Here is a 21,863-nt window from a genome sequence, read left to right on the forward strand (position 1 = left end):
ATTTTGATAATGGATATGTTGTTTATTCACTTGATGAAATGAAGAACAAACAAACAAACAAGAAAACAATAAGCAACTTTTTCACGAGGTGCTTAAAACTGTGACATTATAGAGTAACAACAGCACATTAACAAAAGCCCATTCAAAATGGTGTATTCAATCAAGGTGCACTTTTCAAACAAAGGGAAAGCGTAATGGCTTGATAAAAGCATAATTGCTGTGTTACAAACCAACCATCTAACCTGACACCACTCACACACACAAATGCACGCATTCACACACACACACACGCACGCACACACACACACACACACACACACGCACACGCACACAATTTGCTTCAGAAAAACACCATTAACATGCATCTCTTTTAAAATGACACCTGCCTTCTCCATAATGAAAACCTTTCCTTCCGTGTGGCATGACATGAATACAGGCTACATAATGACATGTACGGACCTACTGTCAGCGTACCTTCAGCTCAACATGGGGGAGTAAAAAGAGCCAGCTGGTCTAATGGCTGCGTACCCAATGGCACCCTATTACTTACATAGTGCGCTACTTTTGACCAGTGCTCTATAAAGGGAATAGGGTGCCATTTGGTATGGAACCTGTGCGTGTCTCCGGTCCATGCTTACATATTACAGACACAGCAGTGCCACAGCTGATGCATTAGCTCGACTGTATGGTAGCCTTCATAATGACCGAGGTGCTTTCACATTAATGCACAATAACACCATTTGGCAACCCGGCATAAATCCCAGGCAGCAAAGCGTTGCCGGGTTGTCAGAATAGCGAGATTCTATTTTTTTTCTTCTTCTTTTTTTTTTTTTTACAAATAAAATGATCCTGCTGTAAATGTACATTTCATAGTTTCATTAACCCCTGGAAGTCTAAGAACCTTAGATCGCAATATCTGCCCACCTAACGTATGGAATTGGGTTCAAATGTATCCTTTAGCCATTTGATTTAGAATTTTGGGACCCCCTATAAAAATGAAACGCTGAATGTGGTCTTTACTGCTATAGCCCATAACACATTCATAAACGGGCAAAACAGACCGTCCAGAAATAAATCATCAGGAACAAGGTTTTGAAGCGTCTGTCCTATATCTGAGAGATATAAGAAAACTCAACAACAAAAAACAAGAGCCTGGTACTGGGTTACTTTCAAGCGACTCCCCTGAAGCGTGTGTGTGTGTCGAAGAGCAGAACAACTGACACCTTTGTGTTCGTGAAGCTCCCCCTTTCGATATTGGTGACATATTAGCTTGTAGCTCCAATGGTTAGGCCTGGAGAGTCAGTTAGGTGAGAAAACCTCTTCAAAATGAGGACGCCCACGACAGAGTTCAGACGACTGCCATAAAGCTTGTGGATGTCGTAGAGCCAATTGACCAACATCGTCGTTTTCATGACAGTCTCATGGTGGTGGTGACTTATGGTGGTGGTGACTTATGAGCTTGTAGCTCGGGGTGGCAGGGTAGCCTAGAGGTTAGAGCGTTGGACTAGTAACCGGAAGGCTGCAAGTTCAAACCCCCGAGCGTACAAGGTACAAATCTGTCGTTCTGCCCCTGAACAGGCAGTTAACCCCACTGTTCCTAGGCTGTCATTGAAAATAAGAATTTGTTCTTAATTAACTGACTTGCCTGGTTAAATAAAGGTAAAAACAAAAAAATACCGTTTGGGATTTACAGACAATTTTCTTGCCACCCTCGTGTAGAAAAAAAAGTCACTTTCACCAGTCCCATGTTATGCAATAGACGCAAACTCTTCACAAGAAACAGCAAGTCTCGAGCATAAACACACATGGAGCTATTCAGCATTCAAAATGACACCACCGATCCTTTTATGGGTTTACCTGCCAGAAGTCCGCCATGGTGGAGGGTAGAGGGCCTTGTGAAGAGATGTACATGGGGTTCCTCGGGTCATGGTCCATCTGGGAAAAGACGAGAAGAAGAACAAAAGTTGTGTGTGAAAACTGAGTGAACGCGACTGTGTAAAGGGACAAGAACATACTGCCTGGTTGCGTACCAAATGGCACCCTGCTCCCTATATACAGTAGTGCACTATTTGGGGACTAGGGTTCCATTTGGAACACAGACCCTGTCTCTACAGTTAGAGCTAGCTTATCAAGACAGTGGAACAGCAGTCCATGCACTCTCCCTGAGTATCTAAGGGTTGTAACTCCCACCTTTTCTCCTCCATGGCCGCCCGGGTCTCCGTTTTTGTTTTCACATTTACTTCCTCACTCCGTTCACTTCTCTCTCTCTCGCCCCCTTCTGTTACCTTTCCCCCCTCTCTATCCTCCAGGCATGGCTATTCTTTAATGCCTCTGATTAGAGGAAGGCCATGTTCAAAGGAAATTACACCGTCTCTCCAACATATTATTGATGCTAGTCAGAGAATGTCACAGAGGCCTATAGAAGAGGCAATCGGGGTGTCTCTCTCTGTGTGTGTGTGTGTGTGTGTGTGTGTGTGTGTGTGTGTGTGTGTGTGTGTGTGTGTGTGTGTGTGTGTGTTGGCATGCAGAACCCAGAGATACAGAGGGTGGAGGAAAAGATAGGAGTTCTGCAATTGCCCCTGCAGCTCTGTTTTATATTAAAGATCCAACATAATGGGCTTGATACCAGCTCTACATCCAGCTCCACCGAACAAGACCCTGGCCTTTACCGTCTGTCTATTCATATTAGTCTGAGAAAGCCAATGAACAAGGGAGAACTACTAACGTTTAGCAGACAAATTGCACATGAGCATTAGTCATGGCTATTGTTAAAAGGAGAAGAAGAATAGAGAAGACATGAGTAAACCTTTTGGAATTTAGGCTATTTTGTAACACACAGACAAAGCCATTGTTTCATTTCAGAAGATATTTTAAAAAAATAAAAAATATTCGGCTGATTAGAGGCTGGTTATTTCGGTGAGACCATCAGTCAAACACACTTCAAGCACCATGAATGTGTAATGATTGGGTGCAACAGAATTTGTATTCCCCAAATAAACACTTTGGTTTCCATTTAAGGTGGGCAGCCTGCGCTAACCAGAGCTAACCAGCTGAATCAGTGCACTTCAGTTCATTGGGCATTTGTACTTTATGGGCTCCATTTTGCAATGTGCCAAAAAACAAGGTTGTTCTGTATTTTTTTGAGGTAAACATGGTATTACGGTATATTTTTCCACAGTCCGAGTTCTGTTTTGTATGAAATGAGTCCTAGCCCTTGTATGTTCCCATGCTTTCATACTGGAAAGGTTCATACAATACAACAGTTTCATACAATAGTCTTGCATTGAGATAAGTATATATCTTAATATAGAGAAGAAGAAAGGGATAAACCTTTGTGTTACACGGAAATCAGTCCTGAATCTCCACTGGATGACACTCCAATGACTGACATCCACACCCATTACTATGGAAATGGATGCAATTGTGCAGCACTTACAGGGAGCCATTTAGGGCTGGAGCAATAACAGAGAGGAGACAGAGGCTTGGGTCCATAAAGGCACCATATTCCCTGTATAGTACACTACTTTTGACCAGGGCCCATATGGCTCTAGTCAAAAGTAGTGCACTATATAAGGATAGGGTGCTATTTGGGATGCTCCCAGATAATAATACCAGGATCTGCTGTAGAGACACAGTAGATTGTCTTTAATGGATGTCTTATCTTCTTTTATGAACTTCTTTCTTTATGAGATTTCATAGTAGTTATATTAGCACCGACTAGGGGAGATGATTATAGAGGTTTAACTAAATTCTAATCACTTTGACTACAGATGTGAAGCATAAGATATGGAAGCGTATACCCACCAACCATAATATGAAGCTAGCTAGCATGGTCCACTAAAATGCACCTGTCTTTACAAATACATTTTGTAAGATCACCTGGAATTCCTGTTGCCTAGCCGTGTTATTTGAAATGGCATTTCTGGAGAAGAACTAAAGAAATGTATGCCCTTTCCATTCTGCGCGCTAACACCTCAGTTAGATAGCGGTGCTTTGTTAGCATCACACTCTCCTGCCTAGTTGAAATTCCACAGAGAGCTTCTATTTTTATTTTATTTTATCCTGACAGAAATGAAAGACTTGATGCTAAAAGCTAGAGGCTCCAGCTCCCTGTTAGGCAATCTCAAGGACACAGACATACAGTAGCTATGCGCTGCCTGACATCCCTGTATGAATACTAAAAGCAGCACATGAAAAGATGGCCTCCGTATTTCAGCTTCTCTCCTGCTCTTCTCTCTCTGTTGGTGGGAAAGCTAGATAGACCTTGGGAAAACAGCATCTTTACCAAATAAAAGCTGTTTGGTTTGAGGTTTGAGGTAAAAAAATAAAATAAAAAATCTAACAGAATATTCAAATCTTATTAAATATTTAAACAATTATTCCCTTGTAGTGCACTACTTTTGACCAGGGCCCATAGGGTTCTGGTTAAAAGTAGCTCTGTTTAGGGAATGGAGTGCAATTTAGAACGCAGATGCTACGTGCTGGATTCCTTTCAGCTAAACCTCACACCAATGACATTGTACATTGTGGGTGCCCAATCGTCTGTTGACCTGAGCTGAAGAAGTTTGGAGGAGCAAGGGGGCATAATGGGTGTCTAAGGTAATTTTTTGTGTCACCCCTCCATGACTGTGGGGGTAGAGAGGATGCCCCCCCTTACCAACCCATTACCACTCGAACCCCGCATTCCAAGAAAAAGATGACAAATGATTTACTTGTGGGCCATTTCCCTTGGGCTAATGAGGAGGAAGAGGGTGTGTTGACAGATGTAATTATGGTAGTTTCGCAGGGCTCAGCCAGGGGTCCTGTTGTGGCGTAATTACCATGCTTTCATCCGTACAGCGCTGGATCACTGATTACTGTGTCTACTCCGCTCTGCTCTGCACCAAGCACAGCATAACCCACTCTGACTACTAATAGCAACATGGAGGAGTGGAGAAACGACTCCAAATGACAACTCCACTTGTCATTTAATTGTTTCCCACTTTGAAAGGAAACGCAAATACAGGGAAGAGATCATTTGGTTTGACGTTCTAATATTGGAGAGATGGAAATGGATCATTGCAGATCTTTAAAGGACAACCTTGTAGAAGTTGTTCTTATCAAACAGAGAGAGAAATAGGGAGGAGAGCGATGAGATTCCGCCCGACGACAACACGGATAAGTAGAAGTCGATTTTATACTATGGCTTCAGAAGCAGTAATACGTATAGATTGTTATAATGAAAGGATGATATCACTATAACTTAACACATTATGAATGCATTAAAATGCATGAAATACAATAAATACATGTGGTCAACAGTGCTTGACTTGATCTGAAATAGGTGCCGGTAGACAGCAAATTCTCCTGTCTAAAACAAAAACAATTTAAAAAACACTGAGAGTGTCAAATCAACACTGAAAGCACCGAGTCTGTGGACGCATATAGACACTGGAACAGTGTTAAATTAACACACTGCTTATTGTAATGCCTTATTCAAATATTTCCCAGAATGCCACCCATGACAGCTCTGGTGAGCTCCTGCCCAAGTCAAGCACTGGTGTTCAAACTTCCAGATGTCCTGTTAGGTGGTATACAGTAATAGGCTTTTAGTTCATCTCTCCAAAGAGTTTTCCCTGCTGTATTTGAAATGCATAGTTTCCTATTCTTTTTCCATGGAATCCATCTCTAGCAGCCTCAGGGGAAATCAGAACTGGCATTTACTATGAAATGTTTTTTTTTAAGTGTTTTTTTTTTAATACAGGAATATAACCCTGAACTTTTCTGATATTTAAGCCGTTTTGGGTTTGTTCTGGGGACACATTACTGAGTCTAAATAATAATACACCCATTGTTCTAGAAAGAGTACATTAAAACAGAGCTGTTATCTCAAGAGAGCAGCCATTTCAAAACAGGGAAGGTGACAAACTATTATTTCACAAGACACGGCAAATTCATTGAGGTGCAAAGTGTGGAGGAACAAAGGCAGAGGGATCAATAGGAACATTCATGACAAATCACAAAAACAAAATTGAATTTAAAATCCGATCTCAACTGGTCTTTGTGTAGAGCTGCAGCAATAAAGCTTAAAAAGAAACATAAAGCGAAGGAGTATGGGACGTGGACTGGTACTCACAATTGGGCTAGCATTGATGTAATCGGAGTTGCCATGGTTATTCTCGGCCTTCAAGCTTATTCTGGAATGATCGTCTGTAATAGAAATACATAACTCGCCACACATTTTTTGCTTTTCCACGATTGAAACATTGAACTATTATTGATAAATGATATGGAATAGTTTTTCCTGGTCAGTTCACATGGTCATGAACAGCACAGGAATAACCTAGTGATCGACTACTGAGAGATGTGGTCATACTGCGGTCATCCATGAACACGCGGTCAGAGGGGTGTAAAACTACTCACAGACGACCACGGCATCGGTGCGGTTCCTCTTGGCGTTGTGTTTGTCCTGGCCCACGTTACAGGCGCCGGGCTCAGCCAGGTAGCCACACATCGCCTCCCACTCCCTCTCCAGACGGTTCTTGTTCTTCAAGTGGTCCTCCATGTACGACTGAGCAGACAAAACGGGAGAGATAACGGATGCCATTTAAAAACAACCCCACACAACTAAATAACCAAACAAAAGGTAATGAACTGGAAATGGAAAGGTAATTACATACGGAAACATTTCGAGGGGAGGGATGGAGTAGGGTGCCCCCAGAATATAGAAGAGTTTGTGATTGTCATTCACTGTCTAGAAGAGATCAAATAAAAGACTAAAACAACTAATGCCTATGTTGTAGACCCACTCTACTTCAGTGGATCTCAAAATCCTTCCTACCTACACACTGGAGCAGAATACTAAACCCATGTCATCAGACAGACCAACAAACAGGCTCTAGACAGGCTCTAGAGCCATGATCAGGTACAGTATCATGGTAAATCGTCCTAAGCTTCTCCATTGTGTAAATTACAGGGGGGCTTAAATGCATGAGGTGTTGGGACGGTAGGGACCGCCGAAAACCACTCCTCGCAATTAAGACCCCTGAAAGGCCTGCCTGCATTGGAAATACTTGGAAATACTGGGCGCTCCAATCACCGTCTTTCAAACCGCTTGCACAGCCCCTGATAAGATTGTCTGCGTTTAAGCCGTCGATCGGTGAAGACAAAATTGAATTAGCTAGGGAGACAAAGGAGAAAAGAAAAGCAGGGGGGGGGGGGGGGATGAGAAGAAGAAGAAGAAAAAACAGAACACGCAGCTCCTCTAACCAACCAGGAAAGGTCTTATGGAGCTCGGAGGCTGCGGAGAAGACTCTCTTTTTCAGAGGAACAGTGTTTCCCCTGACGCTTGTATCAGCGCTCCCTGCTCCCCGTGGGGTTAAACGGTTTAGACCGTCATTGTGTTAGGCCTGCATTGTGTAAGCAATACCCAGATGTGCTGGGCTTTTTATCACACATTAAAGGCGGTGGAGGCGCGTTGGCTTGGGGAGGTGATGCACGGTGGTTATCTACAGCTCAGTTAAGGCTGTCAAACAACTCTCGACATGGACACGGCAGACACGTAGATAAATACAGGGATATACTTTGAGACAGTACAACATATGATGGGAAATTAGCCCCTCTACAATGCCCTCTTCCGCCATTCACTATAGGGAGAAAATATGAATGTCAAGTGATATCTCCGTCAAAAACTAGCAGACAGTTTTTGACAGCAGTTATTATTCATTTCTGAAGTTCTGGCTTGCGTCCCAAATGGCACCCTATTCCCTATTTTATTTAACCTTTACTTTATCAGGGAGTCCTAATGAGTCCAAGGTCTCTTTTACAGATGAGCCCTGAATGACATAAATGACAGAAGATGCACGCATCAAAATCTAAATTCAAAATGCAAACAGAAAGAAAAACACGGTCATGAAAAACAAAGATATTCATCAGTAAAAAGCCCCTCAGAGTTCTGAATTGGCTTAGAGGCACCAAAACATCACATTTCAGAACATTCTGAAGATTGTTCCACAGATAAGGTTCAAAAACACTAAAAGCTGATTTACCTAACTCAGGAATTTCCAGAGTTAGCCGTCCCTGAGACTGGGTGCGGTAACTCGTATGTCTAAAGTTTAGTATTGGATGTTAGGTACAGTGGGACTTTTTGTAAAAAGGCTTCATATATGAAAACATAGGAATGTATCAACCTTAAGTGACATCAAAGGGGGGGCAACCGACTTTCTGGTAGAGAATGTGGTGATGAGCACTAAAATTGTCGCCTGCAATAAAGCGCAGTGCACGATGACAAACTGCATCTAGCGGCTTTAATGCAGTGGCAGCTACGTTCATATAGATGACTTTGCCATAATCTAGGACTGATAGGAACGTCAACTGAATAATCAGCTTTCTACTACTTAGCTATGTCTATAGAAGAAACCCATTTTCATTCTCAGCCTCTTAACTAACTCATCGATATGCTTTTTTACGAGACAGATTTTCATCTATCCAGATGCCCTGATATTACTTTCGACCAGGGCACCGGTCAAAAGTAGGGCACTATATAGGGAATACGGTGCCCTTTTGAACTCATTTTGGACCCATGTCTTGACAGTTGACTGACAGGGTATCATAAACACTTGACAGAGCCAGTCGCATGCAGTTCTCCTGACAGTGGGGAACACGTATATTGGCCTTGTCTCAAATGGCACCATATTCCCTATATAGTGCACTACTTTTCACCAGGGCCCATGGGGCTCTAGTCAAAAGTAGTAGACTATGTAGGGAATAACATGCCATGTAGGATGCAGACACGGTAGCTCCACAGCACGACACCCCTCCCACTCCCCTACACAGACGTACAGTATAAACTCTATATTAGTACATACTATACATTCAGAAGGGCTACAGAATTGCCGCCGTTCAACGGCTTACTCTGCGCCTATCCCAAATTGTAATACAAATGTTTTTTTATGCGGAAGCTTTGTATGTAGTGATGTAGCAGCCTGAAAGTGGATCGGATGACGCAGCGAACCACCTCCTCTTCTAGAGGCAGAGAGTGTGTGTCCTATTCTCTAGTCTGCATAGTACACTACTTTTAACCAGAGCCCTATGGGCCCTGTTCAAAAGTGGCGCACTATGTAGGGAATAGGGTGCCATTTGGAATGCAAGTCGGAGTAACAGGGTTCAGTAAATAAGGGATTAGTGTCTGGGCTGCCAATCAAAGACGCTGAGAGGACGGGTGTCAAGGAAACACTGAGTAATCCCCCCTAACAACAGCCCTCGCAGGCCAGATAGAGAAGCTACATTAACTCACACTGAGGGAAATAAAGACACAACAGGTAACACAACGTTGCTACTGTGCTGTCGCTGTCATGAAAGCTGTGCAGGTGGGTTCCCAGAGTCCCGAACAGTAACTGACTATGAAATGCTGTGTGAAGTCACAAGGGGATACAATGGGAAAAGTATGATGTGTCTGAAAAGAGTAGTAGGCACCCTACTCATAATCTGAGGCCAGGGACAGCCTGGAGAGGAAGGGCATGGCAATCAGTCCTATCAATCAGGGATGGAAAAAAATGGAATAAAAATCACTTATAACATGATATACTTGCTGTTATAAACTGGGTGGTTCGGGCCCTGAATGCTGAATGCTGATTGGCTGACAGCCTCGGTATATCAGACCGTATACCACGGGTATGACAAAACATTTATTTTTTACTGCTCTAATTACATTGGGTAAACAGTTTATAATAGCAATAAGGCACCCCGGGGGGTTTGTGGTACATGGCCAATCGGGCCTTGTCGTGCATAAGAACAGCCCTTAGCCGTGGAATATTGGCCATATACCACACCCCCCCCCGTGCCTTATTGCTTAATTATCCTCTCCTGCCTTACTCCAACAAATTATTCGTTTTCAATTAGATTTGACATGGAAGTAAGTCGTAAAAATGATGCAATGTCGCCTTGGGCTTGCTATCGATTTTCTGAGGCAACAAATAACCATTTACGGAGGGTACATATACAGTAAGAACAGAAATGATATCAACGTCACAACCATATCTACTGGACAGCATAGAAACAGTCCCCCCAAAAAGTAAAACATGACTCCAAGGGAAATCAAAAATGGAACAACAAGGTAAAAGCAAAAAAAGAAAAGAAAAGAAAATCACATAGCTGTTATTACTGTTCATGTCCTAAAAAGTCTGTTTGTCTTTGAGTACTGTATGTTTGAAATTGGTTACACAGTATGTACATATTGTGCATTGAAATAATCCATACACATTCTAATTTATGGTGAATAAGCGTGAGTGACCGAAACACACAGACTGCATGTTTTAATATGTCTCAGCACCAGGTCTACAACAATAGGAGAGAATAAAGTCAAGGCAACAATACAAAACGAACCCCAACCTCGCTGACTCGCTGATTTTGAACCTTGGAAGTCATTATATACATCTCACTCTACAATACTGAATACCTGTACTAAAATGTGAAAAGTCACTGTATATCCAGGACTAACATAACGGTATGTGGTCCATGGCTTTCAGCCAGAAATACAGACACATGATTAATAGGGCTGCGTCCTAAATTTACATGAACATTTTTTGTCATTTAGCAGACGTTCTTAACCAGAGACTAAGAGTTAGTGCATTCCCTCTTAAGATACACTACATGACCAGAAGTATGTGGACACCTGCTCGTCAAACATCTCACTCCAAAATAACGGACGTCAATATGCCGTTGTTCTCCCCCTTTGCTTCTATAACAGCCTCCACTCTCTGGGACGGCTTTCCACTAGATATTGGAACATTGCTGCAGGGGACTTGCTTTCATTCAGCCCCAAGAGCATTAGTGAGGTAAGGGCACTGATGTCGGGCGATTAGGCCTGGCTCGCAGTCGACGTTCCAGTTCATCCCAAAGGTGTTCGATGGGGTTGGTTGAGGTCAGGGCTCTGTGCAGCCCAGTCAATTTTTTCCACACCAAACTCGACAAACCATTTCTGTATGGACCTCGCTTTGTGCACGGGGGCATTGTTATGCTGAAACAGGAAAGGGCCTTCCCCAAACTGTTGCCACAAAGTTGGAAGCACAGAATCATCTAGAATGTCATTGTATGCTGAAGCATTAACATTTCCCTTCACTGGAACTAAGAGGCATAGCCAGAACCATGAAAAACCGGGCCCAGACCAGTATCCCTCCTCCACCAAACTTTACAGTTGGCACTATACATTGGGGCAGCTAGTGTTCTCCTGGCATTAGTCAAACCCAGATTCGTCCGTCGGACTGCCAGATGGTGAAGCGGGCTTCATCACTTCAGAGAACGCGTTTCCACTGCTCCAGAGTTCAATGGCGGCGAGCTTAACACCAGTCCAGCTGATGCTTAGCATTGCGCATGGTGATCTTAGGCTTGTGTGTGGCTGCTCGGCCATGGAAACCAATTTCATAAAGCTCCCGACGAACAGTTCTTGTGCTGACGTTGCTTCCAGGTAGTGAGTGGTGCAACCGAGGACAGACAATTTTTACGCGCTACGCACTTCAGCACTCGGAGGTCCCGTTCTTTGAGCTAGTGTGGCCTTTAAGGGCGCTGTACTGCAGCGCCAGCTGTGCCACCAGAGACTCTGGGTTCGCGCCCAGGCTCTGTCTTAACTGGCCGCGACCGGGAGGTCCGTGGGGCGACGCACATTTGGCCTAGCGTCGTCCGGGTTAGGGAGGGCTTGGTCGGTAGGGATATCCTTGTCTCATCGCGCACCAGCGACTCCTGCGGCGGGCCGGGCACAGTGCACGCTAACCAAGGTTGCCAGGTGCACAGTGTTTCCTCTGACACATTGGTGCGGCTGGCTTCCGGGTTGGATGCGCGCTGTGTTAAGAAGCAGTGCGGCTTGGTTGGGTTGTGTATAGGGGGACGCATGACTTTCAACCTTCGTCTCTCCCGAGCCCGTACGGGAGTTGTAGCGATGAGACAAGATAGACTGAGTTCTTCAGTAAGGCCATTCTACTGCCAAGGTTTGTCTATGGAGATTGCATGGCCATGTGCTCAATTTTATACACCTGTCAGCAATGGGTTTCGTTGAAATAGCCAAATCCACAAATTTGAAGGAGTGTTCTCATACTTTTGTATATATAGTGTAGCTGGGTGAGACAACCACATATCACAGTCGTAGTAAGTAAATGTTTCCTTGATAAAGAAGTTATCAGCAAAGTCAGTGCTGGTAGGAAAAAACAAGTGCAAGCAAATGGCTCAAATGGCACCCTATTCCCTATTTAGTGCATAACATTTGACCATGGCTCAGATCAAAAGTAGTGCACTATATAGGGTGCCATTGGGGATGAAGCCCAGGTGAAACTTGGATAAGAGTAGATTGGGCCAGAAAGAGCCTCATAATCCAGTGATTTAGATGTAGGTGTGATCTATAAGAGAGCCCAGCCCAGCATGCAATCTTGGTGGAGCAAGGTACTCATCGCTCCCACCGTCCACGCTGCATGAGATCCACAGAGAACAGCACAGGAGAGATGAAAAGAATTGGCTCTGACATCAGTGATACCGAGGCAATCTCACACATGGTTACACGTGAGGTGCGAATGGATTTCAAAAGAGAAACAACCTCCTTGTCAATCACTCAGGAGTCAAAATGGAGTCAAGGTCCGTGAGGCTTATATGTGCATTATACTTAGGTTTTCTGAAGAATCTGCAGTGAATATGTTTGATTCTTACTGTAGTATTATCAAAGCAAATACAAATGATGTATATATAGTGAAGGACTTTGTTGTAATGTAAAGGCCAAATATGTTCTATTCAAATGTTTTCAAAAGAGGTGTCTCAACCAACCTTGACATTTGCAATAAAGCCCATCCATGACGAATTAAACACGTTACTCAAATTCATTCTCATTCACTATAGACTCCAATACAAAATCCTGACACGTACTGTGATGAATTATACCCCATTAATGAAAACACAGCCAGACATCTATCCATCTCTTTTATCAAGCTTGTCTGCAATGAATAAAACAAAAGTTGTGCAAAATTAAAACAATCCATTGTGTGTGCAACTAGGGGCCCCACAAGGGACTCAAAGCCTTTTCAAAGAAAAGCAAAACAAAAATCTGAAACGTTCAGCTGGGTAATGATATTTCTCTTTTGAACAGCTCTCATCACACAATGCAATATCCGTCCCGCTTTGGCTGAGAGAGAGAGAGAGAGAGAGAGAGAGAGAGAGAGAGAGAGAGAGAGAGAGAGAGAGAGAGAGAGAGAGAGAGAGAGAGAGAGAGAGAGAGAGAGAGAGAGTGGCAAGGGAGTGGGATAAAGAGTGACAGAGAGAGAGAAAACAAGAGCAAGAGAAAGAATGACAGAGACGACTGGCCAAGATAAAGTAAATGAAAAAAGAGGGAGATAGAGATGGAAAGAAAGACAGAGATGGAAATAAAAATGTCAGCGATCTAGCCAGGATAGAGAGAGAAAGGGATAGAGAGAGACAGAGCCAGACAGACAAACAGAATGAAAGCTGGAGGCTGAGTGCTTGGGGAATAGGAACCACAGACCAGATCCTATCCTACACACACTATACACCACACTTCCTCCAAACAGGGGTGGCAGGTAGCCCAGCAGTTAAGAGCATTGGGCCAGTAACTGAAAGGTTGCTGGTTCGAATCCCTAAGACAACTAGGTGACAAATCTGTCGATATGCACTTGGCCCTAATTGCGCTGGATAAGAACGTCTGCTGAAATGTAATGCTCTCCATGATGAAAGGTTAGACAGACTACAGTTTTTTTTACCAGTATCATGTGTCCGGTGGAGATGTCCATGTTGGCGGGGACAGGTTCCTCGCACCAGGATGAGGTGGAGCTACGGGCAGATGGGCTGGCCATGGGACCCCCATCGCTGAACTGAGACGACGCGCTGTTCAGCCGCGAGTGGTGCCGTAGAGGCTCCGGGCGCTCTGATGTCCGCACAGCCATCCGCTGGCGACACAACTCCTGGAGAGGAGAGAGGACCTGATCAGCCTCTGGTTGATTCTTACTGTATTATCAAATCAAATAAAAAGGACTAAATATTGCAAATACAATACTACTCAAATTCATTCTCATTCATTGAAGACTACAATACAAAAGCCAGACAGTCATTGTTTTAATTAGTTGAGATAATTTCACATGACACCCTGTTAATCTTTGCAGACTGCATAAGTCTGGGATATCCCTGTGGCCTATGGAGCATGGTTTGTAGCAAACCTATCTATATAAATGTCAGTAAATAGAAAACACAGTCAAAGGTCATGCAGTTCACTTTAAAAACGCTTGAATTGCCCAGGTCAATCCAATATATTGCCACCATTTTACAAAACAAATAGCAATAAACTGTAACAATACATTGGGTTTCTGGCTGGCAGGGGATGTGTTCATTGTTAAGTAATTGATTTCAATTTGTATACATTTGGTAACAATTCCTATGAGCCACTTGTTTTGTAACGCATTAGGCACTTATGTATTCTCTTATAAGGAGGCACAAGCTACTCTGAAGACAATCGTGAAATAGATGAGAAACAAATACAACAAAACTACAGCCCAAAATGAAAGATAACTGCTCGTGAGAAACAAACATACTCCCCCCATTCAAAATGTAACAACCACACTCATCTTTAGGGAAGAAGAATCTCATTTTCCATTACTCAAAGAAATGTATACATAACAGGGAATCAATACATTAAACCCAAAGGATTTTCTTTGAACTGAGCAGCCACTCTCTCGTAATTACAAAGCCACAACAGAGATGAGCAGCCTATGTATTCACATCTACAGTAGGCCTTTACTTTGGCATTTGGATTGATACCGCAGGTGAAATTCTATTGTTATTCCTTGGGAATCAGAGAGATTCAGAGGAGATGTCGATATAAAAGACTCTCTCCCACTGCCGCCACCCCACCATGAAGATTACTCCTCTCTACAAAATGACTCAGCTTTTCTCCCACCATGCCTTGTGCTCACCGACGCTCCATTAGGGATTTGGAGACTGGGCGTTATCTAGCCAGCCAGTCATCTTCCCCCAACTCAAAAGAGGAAAGAAAAGATAAGAAAAAAAACATCTGATAGTTTGAAGGATGCAATCTTACAGAACCCGAAACCCCCTCTCTCCCCCTTCCTACTTCCCCACTCCTGATAGTGTCAGTCTTATCTGGAGCTGAACATTTCACCATTATATTCACAGTAATCTGCGAAGCCCATCGTGTTTGGTGTGTAGCTTGCACCAGTCAGACCCACAGACTGATTTTCAACCACAATTAACAACCAGGGTTGCATCCCAAAGGGCACCCTATTCCCCATACAAGTGCACTACTTTTGACCAGGGCCCATAGCCGCAAGCCAGGACGGCAGAAGGCCGTGTAGGTAAACGTCTTCTGAAAGCAGCACACTGCTACTAGTCTATCTCATGATCTATTATTGTGATATTTCACTCCAGAGACCAGGCCCTATGCCCTGGTCTAGGATCAGCTTTCCCTACGTCAAACCTTAATCATTATAACCATGAGAATCTGCCCTGGGCCACGGCCTCAGGGCACTTTCCATGTCCACCTAATAATTCATCCAGTTTCTCTAGTCTATACCTTTACAGAGTCAAGGGTTGCATCTCAAATGGAACTGTATTCTCGTTATGGGCCCATAAAGGTTGCACAATTCTGTTAACATTGCCAAAATGTCAAGATTTTCCAGGAATCCCAGTTGGAGTAGGTGGAGGAGAGAATGAACAGGAAATCAGGGAATCCTCCAACCGGGATTTCTGGAAAACCTTGTAATTTGTGCAACCTTTTTACTTCCATATACCCCCCAGTAAAGGGGACGCAGAGAGGATATATGTCCCAGAAAAATAGCATTTAGCCTAGGCACAACTAGCTTAGGCAACCGATAGTGGCTGCTAGATCTGCACTATCGTCTAAGATTGATGGGCATTCCCGGCAGTACACTCGTGTCCCCCGTGGACCGGCTCGTGCATAAACCATCCTCCATTTAGGCTGCAAAGGCATAATTGTCCTCCTTAATGGGATAGTTCACCTAAATTACAATATTGGTTTCCTTGGTTTGTATTGGTTTCCCTGTAAGCAGTCTATGGGCAAGGTATAAAAGCAATCCATGCTTTGGTTTTGTTTCCCTGGCACTGTTTCCACATGCTAACATTTGAGCATTTGTGGCATAAATCCCATTCAAGTCATGGAACAGATACTAGCATTTTTTGCACAAAATGTTCAAAACATCTATAAGTGACTTTGTTGGGCTTCACGATCAATTTGAGATACTTTTGGATGATTTAGACATAATGCGCGAAAAAAGCTAATATCGGTCCCACGACTTGAATGGGATTTGTGTCACAAATGCTAAAACTTTAGCATGTGGAAACAGTGCCAGGGAAACAAAACCAAAGCATGGATTGCTGTCATACCTTCTCCATAGACTGCTTACAGGGTAAGGAAACCAATATGTCATTTTGTAATTTAGATAAACTATCCCTTTAACCAGCTTTAATGGCGGGGCGCCAGAAAAAAAAACAGGGAAATTATGTGAACTGTCTTAATAGAAAAACAATATTCCACCACCTTGGCTGAATGCCAACATCCTAAGTTGTCCAAAAAAAATCGACATTATATAACAATGAATCTGCTCTTGTATGTGCATAGGAAATATGAGGCTACAACAACACCTATATATTGTAAACAAATAATAAAATATTGTAAATATTGTAAAAGTCCATTAACCCCCCCTCCCCGATCGGGAAAGGTGACACTGTGAAAGGCTGACTAAATATTGAGAATGCAAATGTGATGGGTGGATGTGCACTGAGTGTCCACGCTGAGCACAGCTGAGCCCAAGACAAAATCAATACGAGCCGGCCAACCAGCCGGCCGCTAAACATGGAGGAATGGAAGGAATAGGTCACACAATATACCCGTTAGTCATAGGTCATAGCCAATACAACTCTCGCTGGAATATCAAGGCTTTACCAGAAATGTAGACTTCTAGATACATTCGACTGGCCTTGTTGAACCAGGCTGAGTGCAGCAGTCAGGCTGTTTTTTTTACGAGGCTAACATTTGACTGGCAATTGTTTATTCTATTTCCTTGAAGTCTTAAATTACAACCAAACCACAAAAAATACTTCCCCATAATACAGAATCAAATGAAGGGTAATCTTGCAATCGGGTGACAGAAATGTTACATACTTTTACACAGCCATATATTCATATATTCATATAACACCCGATTTACGTCACAACATATCTCTATCATGAACAAACACACATTCTACAACCAACTGTCACAAGTGTGACAATAAAACAAAACAACAACCAGATATTCCCTTAAAATCAACTCATTCAATAGACAGCGACTAAGTGTCACTGCAGACCAATCAGAATAAAGGCCCGGGACCAGGGCGCATGCTCTACCAGTAGAGCACTCAGCCGCTGCACTGTGATTGGCTGAGGCCGAGGAGGCTCCTCTCACCTGATAGGTTGAAGTTGCATCAGCACTGGTGTCAGTCCCCAGGCTGGCTAGTTTCTCCTTCATTTGGAGGTGGGAGCGGTGGCGCAGGCAGAAGAGCCAGCCAGACGCTGCCAGCGCCCCCATGATCAGGACCATGGAGATGACGGTCAAAACCAGGAACTGACCAGACTCCAGACGACTCTCCGTGACCACCGGGATCTGCCTCAAGCTTCCCTTCTGGGAGAGAGAAAAGGGGATGAGAAAACGGCCTATACATCCAGGTTACGGCAATGTTTGTGCGGTGCAGTATTTTCATCACATATTTGGAGAAACAAGGGTGTCATATGCACACACATACCAATGACAAAATGTACAAATACTGAAATTGACATAAATCTGTTGGCAAATGGAAAAGCATAACTTCCATGTTAGAAAATCCCAAAACAAGGGATTTTTGTCATTTGTTCTACAGAAATATGGAGACAAATGAACACAGTATTTCCCTCCCTGTCTATCCCAGCCACGCCCACTCATCCCCATCCCGATTCACTCCCTGCCCAGCCTACTCATTACCTTACACTAATAGTAGTATTATAATGTGCATTCAAACTCGCTCAAGTCCTATTACTCTCTTCTGTCCAGCCTACACACTATAGACATTTAGGGCCCATTTTGTTCTGGCATGGGGAGACCTGCCTTTGTGCAGCTACAGGAGATTTGGACAGTAAAAGCTTGTCACTAATTAGCCTTCCAGCTTTGAGTTTGGCTGGATTAGGGCCCTGGCCAAGGCCCCTGAAGTAATTGCTAGGATGGCCTGAAAGGGGGATCTCAGATTGGGTCTACCCAGCAGAAGCCCACCAGAATGAACCTTTCAGAGACATTGTTAACCCCCTCCCTGGAGCTAAGCCAAGGAGAATAGCATGGTATTGGCATGGTATTGTCTCACAGGCCCCTGTGAGGCTGCCAGGCTGGGTAGCCTATCCCTGGGTTCCAGTAAGTGCATGGACCACTGTGAAGATTTTTAGCACCATTTAATAAGTGAACCCAGGTAGCCTAGTGGTTAGTTTTGGGCCAGTAACCAATATGTTGCTGGATCGAATCTCTGAGCTGACAAGGACAAAATCTGTTGTTCTGCCCCTGATCAGAAGGCAGTTAACCCACTGTTAACCCACTGTTAACCCACTGTTCCCCGGGCGCCATGGATGTTGATTATGGCAGCCCCCCCGCACCTCTCTAATTCAGAGGGGTTGGGTTAAAAGCCGGAAGACACATTTCACTTGAATGCATTAAGTCGTACAACTGACTAGGTATCCCCCTTTCCCAAAATGGACTAGTGGCCCATCCACCCCATCAACAAGCCCATACTCATCTATTCAATACACTTGAATTTCCTACATCCGTCATTGCAGAAGGGTTTTCAACTTCAATCAAACCAAAAACACACAAAAATCATCAACCGCTTCAACATGGTACTTAGTCGTGGGGTTCAAAAGGGTAAGGTACAAACATAGCTGCATTTATTACATATTTTTTTAATAGTCATAACGCATGGTCACTTTAACCTTCGGGGACTGCATACATGCTGAGGCCTTTGGTAACATGCTCACACCGATTGGCCATGTTGGTCTGGTGAGTGTGTGTGACGTGCAGCTTCAATCATCAGCCAAGTGGCTTGACAGCAACTGAGAAGTCCTTTAATAAGGCGCATAGAGCGTAGATGAGAGAAGCAAAGCTTCGGCTACCTTTGAGCTATTGCATCAATGCCTTTGGCAGATTGAGTATGAGAGAACGTATTCAGTATGACAGATAAGGATTTACACTGGATTGAAAAAAAGCTTAGTCTGAAACTGTGGCTAGCGTCAGTCTGCTGCAGCAGTCCTTTCTCTCTTTCTCTCTCTCTCTCTCAAAAAAAATCTTGCTGCTGTGATGCTACACTGTGGTATTTCACCCAGTAGATATGGGAGTTCATCAAAATTGGGTTTGTTTTTGAATTCTTTGTGGATCTGAGGGAAATATGTGTCTCTAAAATGGTCATACATTTGGCAGGAGGTTAGGAAGTGCAGCTCTGTTTCCACGAAATTCTGTGGGTAGTGTGTCTACGGCAGCCTTTCTCAATAGCAAGGCTATGCTCACTGAGTCTGTACATAGTCAAAGCTTTCCTTAAGTTTGGGTCAGTCAAAGTGGTTAGGTATTCTACCACTGTGTACTCTCTGTTTAGGGCCAAATAGCATTCTAGTTTGTTAATTCTTTCCAATGTGTCAAGTAATTATCTTTTTGTTTTCTCAAGATTTGGTTGGGTCTAATTGTGTTGCTGTCCTGGGGCTCTGTGGGGTCTGTTTGTGTTTGTGAACAGAGCCCCAGGACCAGCTTGCTTAGGGGACTTTTCTCTCTGTAGGTGATGGCTTTGTTATGGAAGGTTTGGGAATCGCTTCCTTTTAGGTGGTTGTAGAATTCAACGGCTCTTTTCTGGATTTTGATAACTAGCGGGTATCGGCCTAATTCTGCACTGCATGCATTATTTGGTGTTTTACGTAGTATACGGAGGATATTTTTCAGAATTCTGCATGCAGAGTCTCAATTTGGTGTTTGTCCCATTATGGGAATTCTTGGTTAATGGTTCTCTCTCTCTCTCCCCCCTCTTTCTTTCTCTCTCAACACCAGTCTAACACTTAAACAAGCCACATGAAAAGGGATTCCATGAAAATAAATGTTTTTAGTTCAAATATGTCAGTGAATCATTATTTATTAAATGTATTTGTTTGAGAAATAATTAACATAAAATATATTGTGAGACATCTAGTGTTTATTTCATGTTTTGGAGAGAAAAATCACAGATTGTACTTTTATGACACAACATCGCCTGCCATGTTTCTTTTCTTAAATCATGTTCAGATAATTTTGTATTCTCAATGATTCTCACGTGTAAGTAAATACTACACAGATCAATAACTTTGGAAAATACATTTGTGGTATTATAAATATTTCATGACATAATTACAACAATATTATAATGTGCTACTGTCAAAATAATTATTCAGGTATATATAACTTCAAATGATATGAAACAGCTATTACGACGACATAAAGTACCTAAAATTCATTTTGTAGGAAGCTGTTGACTGATCCTAGCAAAAAAATATGATCTAAATACTCTTCACACCCCTAGATAATGTATTTTTCAAATATAGGCTATCTAAGAGGATAAAGAAAACGAACGAAGAGCATATTCTCTTGAGAGGGAAAGAGAGAGAGGAGTCCTTTTGTTATGCCAGAGAGGAGTTTTTGTTCATTTGTGAGAATTAAATTGGATTTGTAAATTACCATTTCATATGGGGAAACGTAAACAGTCAATGGTGACAAACATATGACAAACTTATTTTTTCAAACAACCATTGATGAAATTACTGCAATAACATTATGTTAAAAAACATTGTGGCGTTTTTTTTATAAACAAATAAATCACATTGATTTACTTGCAGATCATAATTTTCATGTATTTCAAAAACATTAAAGTGTATGAACATTACTCCTAAATAAATAAACATTACGGGATTATGGACAGGTATATTTAGATGTATGAATTGATGAGTGTGTGAATAGAAATATCTATAACAAATTTAAGAAAATCACTTAGGATTTTAAGAAAAGCTCTTATAATCTTATATACTGCTCAAAAATCAGTATTTTTTTTTTTACACAGGGTGTGCAGTAAAGTTTTTACACTCATTCTCTCTCTCTCTCCCTCTCTCTCTCGGATTAGCAGACCTAGCTGAAGACAAAGGGCAGATGGATTTCGGTAGCTCTGGTTTATTCAAATGATTGAGAGAAAGGTCACAGTGAGAGAGGCCAGAGGGGAATCCGGCTATCCATTCACACTGTGATCACAATACTTTCAGGCAGTTGAAGGTACCCCCCTCACGCACACATGCACACTAACACACCACCACCAAATCCCAAATCCTTGTTGCATGAAATACAAACATATTCAAGCAGCTAAACACATTTTCCCCCTGACAGATTAGAAACAAACCCATTTTAGAATTGTCTCTTTATTTAGATTAAAACCGTAGGCTACATGAAAATGCCTCTAATTGAAATCTGAAATACCAATAATCATCTTTATCTTTAAATATTTGGTGGTGAAATAAACATACATTTATAAAGAGATAAATGTCATTGCCTTCAATGAAGAAGCAACTTCTTCCATCAAATTCAGCCCTTTTGTTCAGTCTGATAATATCAGATCAAACAAGAATTTCTGAAATAGTAATACACAAGAGATTCTCAATGATCAGTTTTATATTTTTTTAAACGGCTATTTACAAAAACCCTTGCCTAACTAAATCCATGTGTCTTTTCCTATTTTAATGAGAAATAATTATTTGCCATCCAAGTGTAGCCTACTTTAAAACAAAGTAGCCGAGGACTATCTCAAATCCA

The 21,863-nt window shown here is 42.6% G+C and overlaps 1 protein-coding gene across 1 annotated transcript in view; it reads right to left on the reverse strand.

The window, feature by feature from the left end:
• Nucleotides 1-21,863, reverse strand: part of ptprn2 (protein tyrosine phosphatase receptor type N2) — a 255,259-nt gene that overhangs the window by 20,548 nt on the left and 212,848 nt on the right. Inside the window, exons 12-16 of the mRNA XM_029661555.2 lie at nt 17,445-17,660; nt 13,731-13,931; nt 6,403-6,550; nt 6,116-6,189; nt 1,858-1,935 (exon numbers count right to left, since the gene is read on the reverse strand). Of these exons, the coding sequence (XP_029517415.2) occupies nt 1,858-1,935; nt 6,116-6,189; nt 6,403-6,550; nt 13,731-13,931; nt 17,445-17,660 (717 nt within the window). The remainder of the gene's footprint in view (nt 1-1,857; nt 1,936-6,115; nt 6,190-6,402; nt 6,551-13,730; nt 13,932-17,444; nt 17,661-21,863) is intronic.

This window comes from Oncorhynchus nerka, linkage group LG6, assembly GCF_034236695.1.
Source record: "Oncorhynchus nerka isolate Pitt River linkage group LG6, Oner_Uvic_2.0, whole genome shotgun sequence".
In the NCBI taxonomy this organism is placed as follows: domain Eukaryota; kingdom Metazoa; phylum Chordata; class Actinopteri; order Salmoniformes; family Salmonidae; genus Oncorhynchus; species Oncorhynchus nerka.